This window comes from Lepisosteus oculatus, chromosome 20 (assembly GCF_040954835.1).
Source record: "Lepisosteus oculatus isolate fLepOcu1 chromosome 20, fLepOcu1.hap2, whole genome shotgun sequence".
Classification (NCBI taxonomy): Eukaryota; Metazoa; Chordata; class Actinopteri; order Semionotiformes; family Lepisosteidae; genus Lepisosteus; species Lepisosteus oculatus.
The window spans coordinates 4,545,881-4,568,093 of NC_090715.1; the positions used below are offsets into that span (position 1 = coordinate 4,545,881).

General features: G+C 45.2%; 3 protein-coding genes across 3 annotated transcripts in view; 2 read left to right on the forward strand and 1 right to left on the reverse strand.

The window, feature by feature from the left end:
* The window catches only part of elmo3 (engulfment and cell motility 3), a 33,217-nt gene extending 25,443 nt beyond the window's left edge, over positions 1–7,774 (forward strand). The window contains exons 16-21 of the mRNA XM_006641390.3: positions 1,728–1,891; positions 3,371–3,483; positions 4,195–4,299; positions 4,524–4,606; positions 4,803–4,883; positions 5,498–7,774. Of these exons, the coding sequence (XP_006641453.2) occupies positions 1,728–1,891; positions 3,371–3,483; positions 4,195–4,299; positions 4,524–4,606; positions 4,803–4,883; positions 5,498–5,710 (759 nt within the window). The 3' untranslated portion in view covers positions 5,711–7,774. The remainder of the gene's footprint in view (positions 1–1,727; positions 1,892–3,370; positions 3,484–4,194; positions 4,300–4,523; positions 4,607–4,802; positions 4,884–5,497) is intronic.
* Positions 7,775–8,526: 752 nt separating this feature from the next.
* Positions 8,527–16,166, reverse strand: fbxl9 (F-box and leucine rich repeat protein). Its single transcript, XM_069181309.1, has 7 exons — positions 15,814–16,166; positions 14,752–14,853; positions 13,287–14,273; positions 12,499–12,717; positions 12,040–12,255; positions 10,442–10,659; positions 8,527–9,650 (listed from the first exon to the last, which is right to left on the reverse strand). The coding sequence occupies exons 1-7, from the start codon at positions 15,838–15,840 to the stop codon at positions 9,482–9,484; spliced, it is 1,938 nt and encodes a 645-aa protein (XP_069037410.1). The 5' UTR covers positions 15,841–16,166; the 3' UTR covers positions 8,527–9,481.
* Positions 16,167–17,717: 1,551 nt separating this feature from the next.
* tmem208 (transmembrane protein 208) lies at positions 17,718–22,166 on the forward strand. The gene is made up of 6 exons (XM_006641453.3): positions 17,718–17,900; positions 18,216–18,311; positions 18,540–18,599; positions 19,232–19,368; positions 19,803–19,887; positions 20,218–22,166. Exons 1-6 carry the CDS (start codon positions 17,895–17,897, stop codon positions 20,353–20,355), a joined length of 522 nt encoding a protein of 173 aa, XP_006641516.2. The 5' UTR covers positions 17,718–17,894; the 3' UTR covers positions 20,356–22,166.
* Positions 22,167–22,213: the final 47 nt, after the last annotated feature.

The following is a 22,213-nucleotide window of genomic DNA, read 5'->3' on the forward strand; positions in this document are numbered from 1 at the left end:
GGGTTGTCTGCTCTTGGCTGAGGAGGTGTTGGGGTGCCGTGCCCAGATTAAGAGAATATATCTCCGGCTGACAGAGGAGGAGGCACCTCGAGGTGTGCCTGAGCGCTGTGTAAATAAAGACAGATGAAGGGCTGAGCAGCGGGAGGGCTGCGTTGGTGATGGGGGGCGGGTCAGCCGCGGCCTTGTAGCCTGCGGTTTGCGCTGCTGCAGTTGCCTAGGAGACCGGTGCGTGCTGTCCACACTGAATCGGGTCCCCCCCGTGGAAATGGGAGTCCCCCAGTGCCCAAGGTCACCTGAGGTCACAGAAGAGCTGGGCTGGTGGAAATGGGAGGGGTAAATGCTGGTTTTTAGAGCCCATCGTGACATTGTTGACTTCTGCATGATTTTGTTGAAGCAAAGGATGGGCCAAACCCTCATTTCTAAGCAGTTTCAGTCTCTCGCACAGGCACACACATTTCATGTAGCTGTCTGGGTTCTCCTGCAGTCTCTGCTGTAATTCCTGTTCCTGATCACTGAGTATTCTCCATGTGGGAAGGTAAACAAGGCCAGGTGATGCTGGCTGTCCTGTGCAGTATCAGTGCCAGCTGTCTGGTTTATTTATGTTGAGCAGAAAACCCGTCGACCTTGACTCTATCCATGGTCCTGGAGAGGCCCAGTCCAGTTAGTCTTACAGGTTTCACTTAATCCTCTGTTATTTCCAAATTAGGAACACTTAGTTATTGATCAATTAAAGAAGCAACTATTTCAATGCAGGAAACGCTGGATCTTGAGGATATTGTTTTTGTTGCATGTGATCTGTGACTATCGTATGTGAACAAATAACCTGATTAATTGAACGTGGTTAAATTGTTCCAGGCCTCTAGATTTAATGTTCTCCTGTAAAACCTCCTGGAACAGAGCTCTCAAGGACCAGGAAAGGAATCTCCTGCTTTTGAGGGAGTAAAATGGGAGACTCCAGTAGGATTTGTACAAGTCTGTGACTGCAACCCTCCCAGAGAGAATGCCTTTGTATAAATAACACAGTGAAATAACAGGGTTATTTTAAAAACAAAACATTGCACTCCTTCATCCCCATGCGCTGTTGCAGCTGTGCCAGTCTGGCCTCGCTGGCTGAAACAAGGTTTCGCTGGGCTATATCAATGGCACAGATTGACATGAACTGCCCTCCTTTTTTCCTCCACGGTTCAATAAAAAGAAGGGTGCTAAACAGGGGTGACAAGGTGGCACAGCAGTGCCTCGCAGTGCTGGGGCCCTGGGTTTAATTCCTGGGGTGCTGTGTGGAGTTTGCATGTTCCCCCCCGTGTTTTTGTGTGGGTTTAATCTAGGTGCCCCGATTTTCTCCCCCACATTCGCAAAACTGTGCTGTGGGTTAACTGGGTTCTGGGCAAACCGGCCCTGGTGGGAGTGTGCGCGTGTCTGCGTCTGCCTGCCCCACGACGGGCTGGCGTCCCGTCCAGGGCGTTCCCCGCATTGCGCCTGTTGCTTGCCAGGTCCAGTTCCTGCTCTGGCCCCGACCCGACCCTGAACTGGGTAAAGTGGCCAGAAAGGGGGTGGGTAGAGGGTGTTGCACGGTTCGAGCAGACCGGCCACCGGATTTGTTCACTGCTCTTGGGCGGGGCCCTCCACAGAGAGGACAGCGGGACCTGAGGGTCGCCTGGCGCCCCCCCCCCCCCCCCCCTCTGCGCGTGGGACAGCCCTCTCAGGCTGAGCCCCTCTCGCCCCCGCAGGTGATGCAGGTGGTCCGGGAGCAGATCACGCGGACGCTGTCCAGCAAGCCCACCTCCCTGGAGCTCTTCAAGAACAAGGTGAACGCCCTCAACTACAGCGAGATCCTGAAGCTGCGGCAGACCGAGAGGCTGCACCAGGAGGAGACCCTCGCGCCCCCCGTGCTGTAAGTCGAGCCCCTGTCCCCGCTGTCCCTGTGGCACTGTGGGGGGGCATTCTTAGCCAATGGACCTGCGGCGATACCTCTTCTTATAGGTAGGAGGTCCGCGAGGGGATCTCTTTCAAACGGTTGATTTCCTTGAGAAAAGCAGTAACTGAGATTATAGAAAAAGAGAGAGCTTCTTATCTTGAAAGGGGAGTGAAAAACTAGGCACCTTATCTATAGACCTGGGGCAAGGTTCTGCAACAAGCACTGAACAGCTGCCTGAGCAATAAATGTAGATGTAATAAATGAGCACATAATATAGCATCTAGAAGCATTTAATATAATAAACATTTAGTGGAACAGCCGTAGGCAACAATGTTATCATTGCATTCCCATGCAGTTGTCAGATAACTATTGGCTCAGCCCCATTCTTGGCCTGGGGATGCCCTCATGTGGCGGACAGCAGGAATTTTGGGTTGGGAAATCAACTCACTTTATGCCACAAGGGGCCGGAATTCCGATTGCAAAATTTAGAAAATGTAGGGGTGTTACTGGCTAGCTGGCTGTGACCGGGAGTCGGCTTGTGGTGGGGCCGGTGCTGGCGCAGTGCCTCTAGGGTTAGAGCCCAGGTGAATGGTGCAGGGCTTTCTTAGCTGCTGGTCAAACAGAGATGCCAGTGACTCATTCGCCACAGCAGAATCCAGGGAGAGGACCTGCCCTGGGACCTCATTGTGAGCCCATTGTGTCGAAAGGTGGAGTACTGGAGTGACTGTGAGCCGAGCTATGAAGACACAACTCGGGATTCCACAGCAGGGTTATATAATAGAGTGAGAGAATTAGAGATTTTAAATTTGGAATGAAAAAAAACCAAAGGATTAAAATGTGAAATTCACACAGTCCTCTTGGGAAAGGAGGTCTAGAACTGTTAGCAGGGTGGCTTTAGAGACTCCCTCTTTTCTCTCTGCCTCTGTTAATGTTATCCAAATTGCATGTCTCACTCCTCTGGAGTTTGAGGTATCACGCGAGCATATTTGTGATGAAGCAGTCAGACTCTGCAGTGCGCGGACTGTGATGTCACTGCTGTCCGGCCCCTGCAGGTCCTCTTCCCAGCATGCTCCGCAAAAGGTCATACATGACGCAGCCAGCAGACAGCAGACAGCAGACAGCTTAGGGCATGTGTCGGTTTAGGTGAATTTTACTGATGGATGCAGATCTGCACATAGATCATGCTTTGAGGGAGGTGGAAAGGCTGCATGCCACATTTTGTCAAAATTTGGAGGGGAGTGGTTAATTCAAAATGGATACCATTATAAATGCACACAGTGCAGTAACGGAGCTCTCGCACTTTCTACTGCTTTATGATTGTAACTTTGATTGGGTTAGGTACTGATACCCAGGTATTGTCAATGCCTGTCTTAATCTCAGGCTTAAAAATGAAACGTTATTTTAACTGCGGGGTGGGTGAGGAGCAGAGAAGCCTGACTGGGTTTGTCCTGCCAGGGAGCTGAAGGAGCAGCTGAAGCCGGAGCTCCTGGAGCTGATCCGGCAGCAGCGCTTGAACCGGATGTGCCACGGCACGCTCTTCAGGAAGATCAGCAGCCGGCGGAGACAAGGCAAGAGCCGCCCATCTGGGGGCAGGAGGGGGTTGGGGGGTGTCGCATCACGCAGCCTGCTGGACGCAGGACACCACAGGCTAGAGCAAGCTGCCCCGAGCCAACATCTTATCTGTGCTTACCAAAATCATGCTACGCATCAGTATGATTCTGAGTCATGTGTGCCAGGAGAGCTGAAGAGAGGGATGTAATTGCAGCTTACCTACCACTAGTGGCCGCTATAAAACCACTAAAATGTTGTAAATAGGTGCACTAGAGGAGAAATCGATCATTGGCAAGGGGCTTAGGAATTGTACATTTTCAAATGGGTAAAATATAAACTGGGTTTAGTATGAAAAGGGCCATGCACGGTGCTGGCGAGTGTTTTTGAATACTCTTTGTTGTTTTGGCCCTGTAAGGGAGGAAATAAAGCCTCCTGGATTTATTTCATTTTGCCGTATTGGGTTGCAGACCTTGGGACGGCCCAGACAGGATACGGGCTTGGTATCACTGAGATTCATTGTCGAGAATCTGCTTCCCCTGACCTGCTTTTGCCTTCTGAATATTCAAGCCACCGACAAAGGCATAGAGATTGATGGACGTAACTCCCAGATTCGTGGAGATCTGAGGTGCCCCAGTCTGACACCGGAGTGTGTGCATGGGAGAGGTGATTTGCGGGGAGCTGGCCGTCAGGTTCCACGCACCCTCACTCTGTGTGATGTGCTGTTGCAGACAAGCTGTGGTACTGCCGCCTGTCGCCCAATCACAAGGTGCTGCACTATGGCGATGTGGACGAGGAGACGGACGCCCCCCCCATTGAGACCCTACAGGAGAAGAGTGAGTAGACGGGCTGGGAGACCCACAGCTCCCGTTATTTGCTGCAACCTGGATTTTCAGCACACTAACCGGCCTCACGTGGATAGAACAAGCAAGACTAGCTCTCTAGAGAGAGTGCCATCCCACTGAGCATTGTAACAGCGTTGCACTGACACTCTGTGAAGTGACTGAGGGCCTGTACTGAGATCTTGGATTTCACTTTCCTGGTCCTTGTCTATCCCTAGTTCCTGTGGCTGACATCAAAGCACTACTGACAGGCAAAGACTGCCCTCATATGAAAGAGAAGAGCTCAGGAAAGCAGAACAAGGTGAGCTGGACCTATTAAGAAAGAATTAAGATGATAAATGACAGGAGGCCATTGTCTCATTCGGTTGCTAGTAGAGACCATGCTGTAGGAAAAGTGAAAAACCAAACAGTTTTCATTGGCTGAAGCTGGATCTGGAGGTTACAATTCGGTTAAACACTTCCGAAGTTTCAGTTGGCTATTTTTCCTGCTCTTCCAGGAAGTCTTGGACCTGGCTTTCAGCATCACCTATGATGTGGAGGAGTACACCCTGAATTTCATCGCCTCCTCCCGAACTGACGTGAGTTCTTACTCAGTTCCTCTTCTGGAGTGTAGATTTAGGGTCTCGTTTGTTCTGGTCGCCCAGGGAAAACCTGTGTAAAAACATTTTCAGTGGGGACCCCATGCAGAAGAGAAAGGGAAACATTTTAGTGGGGGAGCTTTTGGTCAGAGGTGGAACAATATAAAAACATCTCCCGTTCTGAGAAACTTAATTTAAGTGTCTCAGTATGAGTCCTGTGTACTTCATAGTGTTGAGAATAGAAGGCTTGATCCAGACATGCAAAACTGCACTAAGAACTGATTGCAAATGATGTGTTTTATGCCACCCACGCAGACCTGTCTCAACCTGAATGTGTTAGATAACTGTGAAAATTCATTGTAGCTTAACATTCACACCCTAGTTGGGAAGTGCGAACTGCTTGGGCATTTTACAAGCACACCGAAATGCAGATACTTTCAAAATGTTTGTATTAACAGTTCCCCTATAAATTAGGCCGCTAAGCGTGGCAGGATGCACTAGGGCGCCCCCCACGGGTTTCTGAAGCGCCGTGTCCGCTGCGCTCCGAGCCGGACGCGGTCAGGCGGTTTGTTTCACTGTGGCCGTGCGTGACGTGCTGTCTCCGCCCCGGACAGTTCTGCCTGTGGACGGACGGCCTGAACGTGCTGCTGGGCCGCGACATGACCAGCGAGTGCATGCGCAGCGAGCTGGAGATCCTGCTCTCCATGGAGATCAAACTGCGGCTGCTGGACCTGGAGAATATCCCTATCCCCGACGCCGCGCCCCCCGTCCCCAAGCCCCCCAGCAACTACAACTTCTGCTACGACTTCAGCCAGGCCGAGCAGTAGGGAGCTCGTGGGGACGGGGAGGGGGCCGGGGGGGATCAGGAGGGTTGCCGGTCCTCGTTGAGCTGGTCTGGGATGTTCCGGCTGACGTTTGACATTAACGCTCTCTAACCTCGGGGATCGGTCCTGGATCAGTCCTGTCTTCTGGTAGGCTGCCGCGGCTCGGACACACCTGGCTGACCTGTTGTGCTCTTCACAGCCCTTCGTGTGATGTGCCGTTGTTGTATCATTCTGTGCCGCTCCCTTACCCTTCAATGAGTGTAAGAATGCCTTACTGCGTTCCCTCCCCTCCTCTGGTCCTGGTTGGAACGATGGCTGACCTTCGGTACTGTACTGTGGGGGCTTTGATGGCGTTAAGTCAAAGAAACTGACTCCGATGGAAAAGGGAGCACTGCTGGTTTCCTTTGCTCAAGGCTGTCATCACCCTGCGATCCTCCAGGTTTCAAGGAAGATACGACTCATTAAGTTGTGGACTAACTAACACTTAAGAGACATGGTCCTATTAAAGAGGTACTGTATGGCCAACAACATGTAACCCCCCAGTTTTATGTGTACGAATATCTTAAATGGGCTACTCTATTCGATTTACTGTATGAATGTTTGATTTCCTACTGTTAGATCCAACCTATGTAATGTGTGCAATACAAGTTACTGCAGTCTAAGTGGAGGCAGAGGAACTCTACAGACTTCTCTAGCTTAAGTAGCTGCAAAAGAATAAAAACTACTAAACGATTTGCTAGGTTGCTGCCAAAAAAGCAGTGCACTTCCAATCAAAACTGTCTGCCTGAGTATTAACTACTACTGAATCTTCTGGCCGTCTCCTGCATGTACTGTACCTGCCATCAGTGTGTGACCAGCAGTGTTGTTCTGGGAGTATACCTCATGGTGGAAGTGGCCATGCTTTACAGGAAGTGATGTCACCCCACTCTTTGGTCTAGACAGGGCCGAACTCTGCCGACATGGTGGAGCTACCCACTGTCAGGGGTGGCGTTGTGTGTGCTCGGAGCCCCCGAGCAACCAGGATTCAGTCCTGGCAGGGGCAGGGAGAGCTGAACTCATCAAGCGTGAAGGCAGCCAGACTAACCCAGCTGCAGGAACAGTCGGGCTCGTATGCTGTCTTGTATTGTACCTCAGTGCAACATCAGCTTCAGAGCCGGGTCTGGGCATTTTTGTAAGGCAGCTCAGCAATATCTGAGTTCCACAAAAGCAGATTTTTGACCTGTGAATCTCTTGGTCACTATGAAGATGAGTTTGGGAGCTTCAGTCAGCCGTAGTCATATAAAGGGTTTATTTGCTACAGCTAGTTAAAAACTTTATCTCACCTTGAAAAACCTTACTAATAATGGGGTAAAGAAAAAGGCCTCACACAGACCATTAGGTACTCTCTGACTCCAATCCAAAACTGCCAAACAATGTAACATTTGTACTGTATGTGCCTGAGATAAAACTCTGATCAATTTCAGTGAAGTATTATTATTAATAACTTGTAGGTACTTCAATATTAATAATCATATTAGTAATTGGTACTTTGAATAGCCAAAACGGACCTTACATTATGGTCTACTAAGACTAAAAATGCAGTCAATACACTGTTTACCAGCAGGAAACTCAGTAAATGCCACATTAACAATGTTTCATGTAATGTGCTTAAATAGACACGGTAACAATTATATACTCTCAGACTAGTGCATCTTTTTCTGTTTTGGGGTATTGGTAAAAAAGTCCATTGTTATTGTGTTTAAACATAAAAGATTTTCAACATTTTCAGGTTATTTAAAACGCAGGCATCCTTAGGCTTTAAATCGTGTTGCTGCTGAGCAACGATTTCGTGGTCAAAACCTCATCCAGACGACTTTCAGCAAACAGTGATCCCTCGGGCCGTTTCAGTACAAACTGGAGACCAGGGATAACGTCAGCCAAGTGAATTGTCCCTGCCCCTTTTGGAAAAAACTTCTTGATATTCCAGTGTTCGGTTATGACACTTGGGTTATAACGCCAGGATGAACTGTTGCTTTAAGGAGACAATTGAGTGAACTAGACCCTGCAAATAAAAGAGAAAATGTGCAATTTGATTCTGTGAATAATTGTATCTTGTTGGACAATGCTGTTTTGACTTGGATGGTGAAAATGATTTTCCTTGTGAACCTGAACAAAGCCTGTTGAACACAGCCCATGAATAAGTAGATCTTGGTTACTTACTGTGAGCATGGGCTCAAACTGGCAGCCCAGAAAAATGCTTTTTCTATTGCTATATTTTTGGGGGTTGGACATCATGGTGTCTTTCACTAGCCTTTGTGGATCCAATACTGTAATCACAACTAAGGGGTAACATGTGACTCATTGCAACTGTTTTGTAAAAGCACCTTAACTTCAAAAATTAAAATGGAGAAAAAGGTCCAGCATTGCATCTTGTTCGGATGCCTCAGAGAACAGTGTTAGTTCCTGGTTCCTGTGTTCTGCTTGGCATGACTGATCTTGTCAAGTTGAATGGGCTTGGAAAGATGAGCGATGGGTCGATAGTCTAGACACTGAGGAAACTTGAAGCTCTTTTCTCCTACATGGAAGCAACACTCTCTTTTGTTCCTGTGTGCACATGTCCTGGCCATTCGCTCCGTTTACAACTACAGTTCTCAGCACATGCAATTTCACTTTAACGTGTGAAGAACCACATCTTTTTGTAGCCAGTGTTTTTGAAACCGGGTCACCGGTTTGATTCGGGCAGCAAACAAAACACGAGGAAACGTTTTTTTATTGAAGTTCAAAGACTTGTTTATATACTGACTACGCCCAGATACAGATATAAAAAACAGTCCCACATCATTGTTACCCTTAACTTTTATTGACTCTTTTATAGGTCAATAGAAACGAGCAGAAGGCATTTGTCGTATTGTAATGAACAGAGCCCCAGAAGGCTTTATTCACTGGAATTGCCTTTAGTCACTGAATGCTGGAGAATCACCAGGTACTGAAAGCTACTGTTTTTCAACTTTGTTTTTGTTTTTTTTTTTACTTTTTTCAAAGCCTGGGATTCACATCTGCACAAGCAGGGCCTTTGCAATATCATTTGTGCAAAAGATGCATAAAGATTATAGAACCTTTAAACAGAAACATTTAACAATAAACCCGCGTTCTTGAAGTTCCGTTTATTGCATTGTGCATTAATTATCAGAACCGACATGCTGGAATGTTTAATATTTTTCTTTGAAATGTCACACAACTCAAGGTCTACATCACGGTTTTCTCAGCCTTTTACATCCTGAGCCACACTTACAAAAACAGGAATAATATCTAAGCAGATTATTGTCGATTATTATTAACAAAATACATTGTACAATGTTAAATCTCAGTTTCCCCATCCTGGCAGGAACTGATAACAGTGACACATGGAGCTCCTGCTAATACCTTCTGGTTTTGTTTTTATCCTGTCAAACTTGAAAAGGCCGAACTCCTGCTGCATGTTGTTCTCACATGTAAGCAGTGTTAGAGTGGGGTAACATGCACCATGACCCTTTAGTTACTACACGTAACTAATGAGTACAACCAGTAATTTATTAAGATTTTGTATTTGTCGTGTGTGACAGTTCCAAAATTCTGTGCCACCTCTGTTAGTGTCTTGAGGCTGTGCCACAATGCAGTGGTCAAGACATGCAGGGGGAACAATCAACCTGCAATCATTCCGGTACGTGATTGTTGTCCTGGAGGGACCGCCAGTGTTTGTTTGTACCGTTACAGTTCGAGGTCCGCGTGCAGGCTCTGAGCTTGGCTCTGGCCTGATCACAGGGTGAAGCACAGGTCAGCCCCTCCCACAAACCGGCTGTGGACGTTCTCCAGGAAGGGCAGCTGCGCTTGGAGATGCTCCACTCCTGCCATGGTGATTTTCTTGCACATGGACACATCCAGCGTCCTCAGCCTCCTGCAGTGCCGGGCGAGTACGGTCAGGGACCTGGGTGAGTGAGCAGAGGTCATAGGTCATAGGGACACAAAGGTAGGAGACATAAAATCAACTCCCCTCGACTACTGCTTGCACCCCACTTTGTGTTTTTTAAATGGCCGATCTGAATCTGCGGATGTGACTCTCTTCTACTCTCCAGCAGCTCTTTAACTGTACAACTCACAACTGGGAACTCACTGAGGCTCAGCAGGTGTGAGCCTGGTCAGTAGCTGGATGGGAGACTCCTGGGAAAGCTCAGATTCCTGCTGGAAGAGGTGTTAGTGGGGCCAGCAGGGGGTGCTCACCCTGCGGTCCATGTGGGTCCTAATGCCCCAGTATAGTGACGGGGGCACTACATTGCAAAAAGGCGCCGTCCTTCGGATGAGACATGAAACCGAGGTCCTGACTCTCTGTGGTCATTAAAAATCCCAGAGTGGCTCTTAAAAAAAGAGGTGTTACCCCTGTGTCCTGGCCAAATTTCCGCCTGGCCTTTACCAATTATGGCATCCTAATACTCCCCATCTCTGAACTGGCTTCATCACTCTGTTCTCCTCCACACTGCTAGCTGATGTGTGGGGTGCGTACTGGAGTACTATGACTGCCATCACATCATCCGGGTTGTTATATTATTATTATTATTATTATTATTATTATTATTCAGACCATTAGAACAACATTTTTTCCAGGCCACACGTGGAGTCTTCACTAGTGCTGCACGTAAAGTACATGAAGCAGAATCACAGCGACTAGCAGGGTCCTCCCTTCCTGAGACGTGACCCCACTGGTACCCCCCACTCTCTGACCTGTCGCTGAGGCCATCGCAGCAGGCCAGCTGCAGGTGCTGTAGCCTCTGGAGGTGGGGCGCGGCGCCGGCCAGGCCCTGATCGCTCAGCCCGGGGCAGTGGCTGAGGGAGAGGCTGGTGAGGCCACGGCAGTGCTGGGACACGGACAGCAAGCTCCGGTCGCTGATCTCGCTCAGCAGGGAGAGGGACAGCCTGCGCAGGTCCGGGAACTGCACCACCTGCAAGCAGGACAGGCCAGTTTCTATCTTTCCTCTTTCAGCCCAAGAAGCATTACAGGGATGTATTTCCCTGTGCCCTGGTTTACCAATGCAATGTCCAATTTGAGACACTGCAACACCTGCAGAAGGTGTGTATATCTGGGAACCCCTGGGCCACAGCAACATCATGTCCTGTTCTCTTGTTCTTTTGGACAGAGCAAGAGGACGCCAGTGTCTAAAAATTGCAGATGGAGCCCTTGGCACAGCGAATGAAAGAAAGTGGGTGACCACGTTTAGCTCAAGTGATCACAATTAATAAATAGATTGCCTGTTGAAAAGCTCCTATGAAACACAAGCAGCAGGGCTGGTGTCCAGCCGGTATCCAGCCATCACTTGGATTTTGTTATCGGACTCTTTTGATCTTTCAGACGCAACAGCCTTCTTCCTGTTCGTTATGGTATGAAATAACAAAAATCTCAACCTGCAGTACAAGCTTTACTACAGTAGAGCACATTTGTGGATAAACCTTATGACCATCAGGAAATTTAGTAACTTGTTCTTTTAGTAATAAAACCTGGGGGACAGGATATGACTCAATATCAACCTGGGTTTATTGTGAGTCTATTTAATTTAATTTTCAGGAATGAATCAGGTGTGTATTTAGGTTTATGGCTCTGTGTTTTAGCTTCAGATCAAAAAACGATTTCCTTCATGCATGCTCCAATATCATTGTAAACCCAGATACACAATATAAAATTATTGTATTTGTAACATATTACACTTAAGTCTCCAGGGCTTAACATCCAGCCACAGTGCATATTGGGCTATCTGGTATATGACCAAATGCATTTTTTATTAAGATTTTTAACTTTATTTGGCATTTCTTCTATGCCTTGTAGAGGATCAAAGTAGATCAGCGATTTTTTTTGTTGACTGATAATCCAACACGTTCCAGTGGTCACGGGCCAATCTAGCAAAAGTATATAATCCAGTATTTACAAAAAAAATTATCATTAAACTCATGCTGTACTAGATGTACTCCTCGTTTTATCCATAACTTTTAATACAGTAAATAATTCAAAACACAGAAAAATATATGAGTAACAATTTTCTAAAAGCACGCACAAACATACGCTAGTATGAAAAAAGTGATGGTGGTTTTTTGAAAATCTGGTGACCCCTATCCCTGTAGAGCAGGGGGGGGGAATGATCTACTGTAGCACTTTACCTAGCGACTGCTCCAGTATGGTGAAGACTCCCTCTGCCAATTTCTTTACCATCAGATTACCAGTGTGTCCATGTGGAGTCTCTTACACTTGGAGACTGACCGTATTGCATCAAAGTGATTCAAGTCTGTAGGGAAGCGTGACTGGGTGTTGTCATGGTAACCCCCTCCCTCACCTGGGTGATGCTGCTGTCGGTCAGCTTGCTGCAAGCGGACAGGTCCAGCTCCTGCAGGCCCCTCAGGGCCCGCAGCGAGGCCCCCTCTCTCTCGCCGAGCCGCCCCAGCTCCTCCGCTGTCACCAGCCGCGGCTTCTCCTCGAAGGCCGGTGGTTGCGGGGGGCTAAAGAAGCCCATGTTCCCAAAAGTGCGGCTGAATTTTGGCCCTTTGTCTGCCTGAAAATGAGAGACATGGTGGAAAGGAAAAGAAATGGACAAGCCTGTTTTTTTTTAAATAAGTAAAATTTGGGTTCTAAAAGCTACTACACAGGCCCAAAAACATACTCCCTGGTGTCTCGTGGAGCATTTTTTTTCCTTAGGCCAATATCTTTTAGGCCTCCTTCACACAGTCCCAGACCACAGTCGTTGTTCAGAATGTTTCTTGCGCCACTCTGTCACTTCTGTGCTTTCCACTCATACCTCTCCTCTTTCGGGCTGACACTCCTCCGTGGGTTCGACCATTCCCAGCAGCCCCCAGTCCGTCACCTCCTTGCACCAGCCGAGCCGCAGGACCAGCAGGCCGGGCAGGAAGGTGGCGATGCCGCGCACGCTCAGGTCGGTGAGGTACAGACAGGACGTGAGGTCCAGTTCGCGCAGGCCAGGGCCCAGGAGCTGGGCCAGGGAGAACACGGCCGAGTCCTGGCAGAGAGGGCAAAGCAAACAACATCTCAAGAGACGTCCGCAACAAAAACAAGCCATGTGGCACAACAGGCTGAATTACTGTTCACGGTGGCAGGAAGCCATTATCTTTCACTAAAGAGAAACAAATGACTAACTGAGTCTCTCTTGTGAATGCTTTGTCGGTCCCAGTCCCTATAAAAAGATCAGCCTCTGCTGGTCTGTAGAAGTTCCTCCTAGTTTAAACGCTTAATATCTGATTAGTTTTACAAACTACAAACTTGGGTAATGGTGTGGAATTTTAAATGCTACAAAAATCATACTTTTCTTTCCTATATTAAAGCAGATTTTAATAGCTCACCTTTACAGAGCCTTTTACAATTGTTAGAGCTTCTACTGTAATGTGCTCAACGGCAAAATTAAATATGGCAAAGACTTGCCTTATGGAAAGTGCACCTTCATGGATTACACTGATTCCTCTCAAACAAGCCAAAAATAAAATAAATAAAAGTACTCAGAGAATGCGGAATGAGATGATGAACTGAGGAGCTGCTCAGTATGCAATAGAGGAGATCCCCAGCTGGATTTACCCTCATATAGGTGCAGCTCCTGAGGCTGAGGGACACCAGCTTTGCCTGAGCTTGTGGAGAAGAGAGCCCTTTAATCATCTCGATCCCAGTGATGTTACTACACCCGGAAAGGTCTAACGTCTGTAAGCCCTTCAGTTCCATCAGTTTGGACAAACCCTGATCCGTGATCCTCCAGGTTCTCCTGAGATAAAGGCTCCGGATGTCCTTCAGGCTGGACGCAATAGCCAGCACTGCCTTATCAGAGAGTTCGGTGCAGGAGCTGAGGTCCAGGGTTTTCAGGCCCGGCTGGTACTGGCACACTGCAGCTATAGCGGAGTCTGTCAGGTCTTTGCAGCCCGGCAGGCTCAGCTCCTCCAGACTGAGACCCTCCACCCGGACCAGGGACTTCAGGGCTTCTGGGGTGATGCCGGTGCGCCCCAGATTCAGGCTCCTCAAGGTGTGGGCCTGCTCTCCGAGGAACCGGAGCAGGTTCCGGAGGGAGAGGAGGGCTGAGGAGTCGCAGCCTGCGGGCGCCCCCCTGTAGGGGTCAAACTCGAAGGCAATATGGCAACCGGCCAGGCTGAGCCGGCAAAGCTGGGGGGCGCAGGCCGTCAGGCGGTTGAACGTCAGGTCAGAGAGGTAGCGCAGGTTGGACAGGTCCAGCTCCCCTAGCTTTCCTAGGGCCACACGCACCTCGCGCCTGCTCTCCTCCTTGGACAGGAAGGTGCCCGACATGAAGAGGCTGTCCAGCCCGCTGAGGTCCAGCGCCCGCAGTGCTGTCAGCTGGGGCACCAGAGCCATGAAAGAGGACTCTGTGATGCTGCCCCATGGCAGGGAGATACTCTCAAGGCGCGGGCCTAAGTGGAGGGCGACCTGCCTGAGAATGGTCTTGGAGAGGCCGGAGCTGTCCAGGTGGCTGATGGCCACCCCGCAGCAGGGCCGCCCGGCCAGGCCCCGGATCACGTCCAGGCAGGCAGAGGATGCTGGGAACTTGTAGGTCAGATTCTTCTGCAAGACAACATCAACAGGTGAAGAATCGTGAATGCTTTAATTCAGCATAAGAGCCGTTTCTCTTTTTTGGTGGACCCACTTTCTAAGGATTAACAATGAATAGTGTGAAGTGTAACTATGTCCCCAAAATATCTCTAGGCATTTCCTGGAAATACCAAAATATGAGAAGACACTGCTTTGATGAATTAGTGCAATAAAGCAGAGAGAATATGCAGGTAAGGAGGGGTATTTACTGGGCTCTCTGTCAAACAACTGAAAGATGGAAAGTGGTGTTCTCTCTGCAATTCAATATCAACAACACTTTCACAGATGATCTGGGGGAGATGAACCCAAATACTTTTTGTGACCTAAAACGAGCTCTTTTCTCCCGACCTTTTAAATGGGGCATTGACATGATTCTAAAAACTAGCTAAAAAGTTGAAGAAAGCAGGAAACTCTTTTCTGCAGTGAAAGTGTACAATTGTTATGGGATTACCTGAAAGCGGTAGTCCTGACAAGCAATATACCAGTGGCGACAGACCAGGGACGCCTCTTTCCTGTCGGGCATTTGCAGGAAACTCAGAATGTAAGTAATAATCTGTTAAACAAACGATATCATGTCCAATCTGATCTATTTCAAAGTGGGATTAAACATTGAAAGACAGGAAGAGAGTGGTAAAGTGGCACTAGATAAACACATTTTCATTATGAATTTAGTTAGTTTTTACCGTGTCCATAGTATAAGCAGACTTTCCCCTAATTAGAGACACGTTTGGCCCAGTCATATGACTCCACCCCAAGGCACAATGACCATTAAAAGCGCGTTATATATTTAATCACCCCTATATATTCATTTCATATGTATACAGTAACAGATGTTTTTTTTTCTTTAAAATAAAACTGTGAAAAAACGATCTAGCTGAAGACACTAACAATAAGAGCAAAATAATGAATTAAAAGCTGTGCTGCACTGGAGTGCCCTCAACGTACTCCAAACATGCGCCAAACAAATGGGGGGGAAAGTGATATTTATTCTTATGCAGAATTAAGCTCAACTCACAGTATCTTAGAACATAAAACATATGAAATGACAGAAGGGCATTCAGCCCATCCAGCCCTTTGGCAGTCAGTAGTTAACTTAGCTGGGGATCTCTTCCAGCCAGTTCTTGAAAGACACCAGGGTATTGGCTTCAACATCCCAGCTCAGTAACATGTTCCATACACCCACAACCCTTTGGGTAAAGACGTGCCTCCTATTCTTGGTTTTAAATGAACTTCCACAGTTTTCATCTGTGCCCTCTGGTTTGTATTTCACTGTTCAATGTCATGTTCACAGTTTCATTATAAGTGAACTACCTACTGTATATAATGACACCTAACAATATTACTGATACTTTACTGTGCAACACATGTACTTTTCAGTGCGCAGGTTATTCTTCGTGCATTACTGCGTACTATGTAAATGTAAAATGGTAAAACTGCAAATGTCATACTACGGGTTAACTTGTTTTGTACACATGCGCAAGTACGTGTTACATAATACTACACAATGTCTTACCTCAACAGGTAACTGGGGCACCTCCATAACTGAATAGAAAATGAAAAACAAAAAAGGTCCAGACAAACGCTTTAAATAATAATAATAAAATTATATTAGTAATATTAGTACGGATCTTTATAATACATATATATTTAAAAAGCACACGTTTGTTTAGCCAACCAAAAAAATTCAAACACTTCCCTATAACAGCACATCTTCTCCAGGCGCAGCTGGGTACTTCATTCGGACCGCAATCAAAGACACGACACCTGTGACTTTGACACCCCAAACCGACAGTTAATCACCAGTGTCTACAGTAACAACTGAAATGGTAAGATCTCCTGACTGTCACATTCTATGACGCAACGGTGGGAGAACTGTAACTGGGAATGCTGGGAATTGTAGTTTATCTTCCACGGACCTTTAGTGAACTACACCCTGATGACATACACAGGGCCTATTGATTAAACCCGTTAGGAAGTAGACTTTCGTGGAGTAAAGTTAATAGTTATTATCGGAGAGAACTTGTGCTCTAAAACACTCCTGTAAAGGCAGATAGCGTGCACCTAACTACATTTAGTTTAGTTTCCTTTTCTGACACGCCCCCTGACAGCGCCCTCCTGAGACTTTATCTTGTTTTATACAGCCATTTACACTCGGTGGCGCAAATAGCTCAGATAGATAAGACCAAATCTCTCAAATCACAACTCTCTCTGATCGAATCTCATCTGGTGTTATTTGTGTGTCATTTTTATATTCTTATCCTAAATTTCACGGGAATGCCATTTTTTATTTAGTTTATTTAAAAAATGCAGCTCTGCTTTTTACAGTTTGCAATCGATTTATGTTTTGGACATATTAATTATAAAGGTCACAATGCGTGTGTGAATATGGTTGTGAGCGTGTATTTTGTTCCCCGTAGGCATATAAATGCAGCATAAAGTTTGATAAAACATCGCAAAGACACAGTTTTGTCTAAATATGTGTAGACTATATCACTGTACTTCATATATATGAATCTTCTTTTAAAAGTACGCAGATTTCTGTTTTTTTATAAATAGCTAAGCTTTTCATCGAAATAATTACGTAACGCAACTGCGTTGTTATACAGACATGTTTTACGCTGCGCAGTTATATTTAACCAAAGACATTATCAATTAATTTGTTCCATTGCACAAATGATTTGAAATGCATTAAATTAAAAAGTAATCGGACTCGATGCAAGCAGTTGAGCGCACTGATCCTGCTCAACAGCACCCCCTGTCGGAAGAACGGCGCTGTTCGAGGAAATCCGTTCGCCCGAGAGACCTCTGGACACCAGGGGGTTCCCGAAAATCCTGAACTAGGCTGTTGTAAAAACCTAATTGCTAAATTTACGTGGCTATGTTTTCCTCCCGTTTTATTATTTTATGAGTTTGGAGGAAACCAATAACAATTTTTGCCTATTGTCATGATGTTACAGAGGTAATTCATAGTTGGATTACGCTTCTCATTAACGAATACTGTAGGAATATGAGGTTTTCTCTGCATTGAAAAGTAAAAAAAGGCATTGAAATACTCGTTATGTTTTGGCTGGCAGGAGCCGAAACATAGCGTATCTTTAAATATATTTGAACTAATGTTCATTTGGAAACTCGCACTCCCACCCAACTCCACACTCTGACCCTGGTGTAAAGGACAGGACTCGCATGGAAATAAATATGTACAATTGTAATGCCAAACGCAAACTACGGTACACCAACAGCCTGAATTGTTTAGGCACACTACAGTCGTACAATATTTTCCATTTCCAGGCTAGAAGAAATCTTAGTGTTAATATACCATGACCAATTGACCACTGTATAGAACATGTGCATTTTACATCTATAGAGGACGCTTCTGTAGAACTTGTACAGCCAGAACGTCTTTCTGATGACGTTAGAGGTGTGCGCCGGAAGTGTTGTCAGCTAATGCTGATGTGTTAAATTTAAGGAAAGCTTAAGTTTCTGTTATATCGGTTACATTTCAACCTGTTTTTTTTTTTAATTGTGGAATTTGATGTCAACAAGTCGGCAATATTTACAAGCCGGTATTATAAGAGGGGTTGGATCACTTAGAGGATGGCGGTACGTTGTGATCACATTTGGAATAGGCAGAATATTCTCGGATTTCAGGTTTTACAATGCTTACGTTCAACTGAAGTTAACATAAGTCATTTGATTAGTGTAAGAGGGTGAATGTGTACGCCTTTATTTTATTTTCTGGAGTTCAGATGGACCATTATTGTAAAATAATAATTTTAAATAGAGCTTAATTTCTCTGATCGTGAAACTGTATTCATACAGAGGGTATTTAGTTAAAAAATGTAAGAAAATGTACCCACTCAAAGGCTAACGGAAGTGTCGAGATCCGCATAACAATCAAATTCTCTCTGATTGCAGCCTAAGGGTAAGGTTGCCACAAAAGGCAAAAAGCAGATCTACGAAGACAATGCGGCCACACTGAAGTTCTATACGCGGGTCATTTTAGGAGCCAATGTAAGTAACCACCCGTTCAGTGACCCCACCTCGCTAATGCCTTCCTTACAATAATAAAATACAGTATCTTATTTACTTTGTAGCATTTGGATGTTTAAACAATTGTTTTAAGAAAGTCAAATATGGTATAACAAATGAAAAGATTGTTAATAACGTCGTTTAGCACTGCATTTGAATTATGCTTCTCATAACCTAACGGGAAACTCGCTTCTTGTTTTTTTTTTGCAGGCGATATTTGCTGCTGTGAACCTCTTACTTTTTTCTAGTTCTGCATCATTTTGGACATGGGTAAGATAGCATTTTTACACTCATAATTCTTTACAGCGCAGTTAAACAAATGTAGCTAATACTTATCAGTGTTTTGGTATTTCTTGAAAGGTGTTCCTAAATAAAGTTGTATTACTATTATAATATTTGTACCTTGTCCTTTAATTGAACAAGGAATTTAGTACTATCAAAGAGTCAGTCTCTACATACTGAAAAAGTAATTGCAAAACCACTGAACTACCTGGTGTAGCTGGGGTTCTGGCAATCTTTTGAGGATATTGCATCTAACAGTTTGCAGACTGGAAATGCTTTGTGCTTTTTTATTATCTTTATTTCAAATGCTTCCATTACCCCCTCATCTCTTCCTGTACAGATTTAAAAAAACTCTGCTAGATAGCTTGGCTGTGGGACTTTTAACAAGTGATTCTGGTAGAATTCTAGAGCAGCTCAGTTTTAAGTTGACAGGCACATCTGTCAGGGTAACAAGTACTGGTGACGGAACTGGGGGCACTGGTGTGGAGTACTGGTTTGGAGATGTAACTAGAAGGTTTGGGCACTGCACTCAGATGATTCCAGCCCAGCTGTGTAAATGAACACAAACTGGGTCTGCTTGGTCTAATAATAGCTCACCTCTTTCTGACACTGTGTGGTAGGCCTTGCTGGTGTTTGCGCTGATGGTGTATGGAGCCAGCTATCAGTCCATGTCTGCGATGGCGAAACCCACGTTCTCCGAGGACGGCACCCTTCTGGATGGGGGAATAGACCTCAACATGGAGCAGGGAATGGCAGAGTGAGTTTTCAGTCTGCAGTGGGGTAGGTGAGCAGGAGCTGCTCTGTAAAAACACATTTCCGTCCCTGGTGAATACTTTTCAGTGTCTGTAGACGTATGTAGGTATTCCCTTTGCATATTGTAGGTTTTTGCTCAGCTAACTGTAGTTAATTGTTTTTAAGAAACAGTTTTGTTCCCCTTTTATATGGGATAAATGGAGAATTCTGGCTAGCAAACAGAATCGGTTTTTAAATGGATGATCTTTAAAGGTTCTGTACTTAAAGTTTTGTTAGCAGATGTAATGGAAACTGTATCGAAAGATATTTGTGGCCAATAAAAGTAACATTTTCTGAAGAAGGGATATATTTATGAAGTCTGAGATTTGAATTTTAGAGTATACTTCTGTATTGACAGTCTTTTATGGGGCTTGACTGTTGGATTGTGTTACTTTTCAGGCACCTGAAGGATGTGATTTTACTAACAGCCATTGTGCAGGTCCTCAGCACAATATCTATGTACTTCTGGTACCTTTGGCTCTTGGTAAGCAGATTTCTTTTAGATAACTATATTTTTGTCTTTTGTCTTTTAATGTAGTTATCATGGTTATGAGATTTGAATGGACAAATCTTGCAAAACATAAAATGTGCAGAAGCAAGAGTAGGAGTTTCCTAGAGGTTTTTTCTCTCATGCGTGAGAGCCTCAAAATCAGTTCTTGATTGTTTTTTGCAAATTCAAGACTGAAAATGTGGCCCATATTGCGTGACTGGCCCCTGTTCTTTTCAAGGAAAGCGCTTCACAATGATGCGTGCCCTGCTGGTGTAAAATGGCAGCTTGGTGTCTTATTTTGCTTCTCTCCCTGTGCTGTGGCAGGCCCCAGGGAGAGCCCTCTATCTCCTGTGGGTGAACTTCCTGGGACCCTGGTTTTCGGCTGAGTCCCCAGCTGCCAACGAGGAGGTGAACGAGAAGAAGCAGAGAAGACAGGAGCGACGACAAATGAAAAGATTCTAACTCCGAGTTACTGGTTTTTATAAATAGCATATATACACAAGGCATACAGAAGTGAGAGTCTATCCATTTTAAATTATTCAGAAAGATTTTTTTTTTGGGGGGGCGTAGAGCTTACAGAAATAAAGATCTTACTGGTGTACACTTGACAAGACAAGAAGGATTTGTTTTAAGGCATTTGTCCATGCCTGTGGAGACAGTGCTGGATACCCATGGGGATCAAAAGGAAAGGAGGAAATAAATGCCCTGAATGCACATATTAATTCATCTGAGCAGTACAGGGACATCAGTTACACGGTGATACTGGTATTTCTACTGTGTCTTATGCAACAACTATACACAGGAGCACTGTTTCACCCATTCAATAGCAGAAAGCTGCACCCCAGGGCCAGTTCCAGAACACTGGGGCTGCTAGTCTGGACTCAACCCTGGAGGGGATGCCCTCCTTCATATGGCACCCATACATGCTAGGACACTGCAGCAGTTTAGAGATGCTGCCCAGGATTACACTGCTGGTATTGTATAAATTAACTTATATCACACTGCCATGCCGAGCCTGAAGACCGTTACCCCACGACTATAATGATTTTAATAATACTGACCGTCGCATCAGTACAGGGTGAGTCAAAATGCTGTCGGCAACTTTGACAGTTTATTCCAAATTAATTACAATGGTTACTGTGACAAGGTTTCAAACGAAAGCATAAATATCAAAGTTTCTAATGGTTACCTTACAATCCTTCGCCATCTGTGGAGGAGAAAATGAAACTTTAGTAAAATAATTGGCATTTATACTTGTCGACATCATTTTGACTAGCCCTGTATTATTGGAGTTGATGTTTCTTGGATGACTGAATGGATTCAGCCAAACAGATTGGTATCTGATTTTGAGGTTCAAAAAGGCGCATTAAGGTGCCCTTTTAGTTATGTTAGCATAATTTGTGTCTGGGACACCATACTGTAATTATCAGGGCTTTAAAATTGTGGAATCTGTGGAGCTGCACTGTTTTGCTTTAAGTAATACTGTCATGCTTTAAGTAATGGTCTTAGTATAACTTTATTGGTTTGAAACCAGAAAAATGTTTTTTTTCTTCACATGATTTGTTCATTTCTGCTGTTCACATTGTTACTATACATTAAATAGCTACTGTCTTACTAAGCAGTGCCTTTGATATCCTACAAACTCAAAGTGGTTGAAATTGAAATCTGTTAAATAATAGAAAGTTTGAAAAGCTTTCTGGTGAAACTGTTAAATGATTAGTGCTATTTTAATTTTAATTTTTAATTTTTTGGTTTATATACACAGTTGCATGTGTTACACTCTTCAGTCAAAACCACATGCCTGTTAGTGCTCACAAAAAATGGACAAACATGTTGACAGATGCATTTTGCACCTTCTTGGATATAATTCATGGTGGTCATTAGGGTGCATTAATGGACTCATATATGGTGCTTAAATCCAAATATTAAAGGCAATTTAACAGGTTCTTGCAGACCAAATGATTGTGCCCCTGTAGCGGTTCTCAATTTTACTTTTTTTAATGAATCATTGCCTCCATCCCATATTTCCTTAAAGAAATGCTTGCCTATTGCATTCATCTGTCAGGAATCAGTATTGGGTCATATTTTATAGCGCTATTGTTCTCAGCTTGCAAAATACATATGCGAGGTCTGTACCTTTTTCTGCAGATTGCAGAACACGGGGAAAAGCATGATTCGCGGAGCCGTCTCGGCACGGCGTGATAAAGTGTAATGTCTTAATGTAAATAGAAAAAAAAAGCTGTTTCAATAAAAAGACAATTATCTGCTCGGTTCGTGCTGTCATTAGACTGAATTGATCGTATCCTGCAATTCTACAATA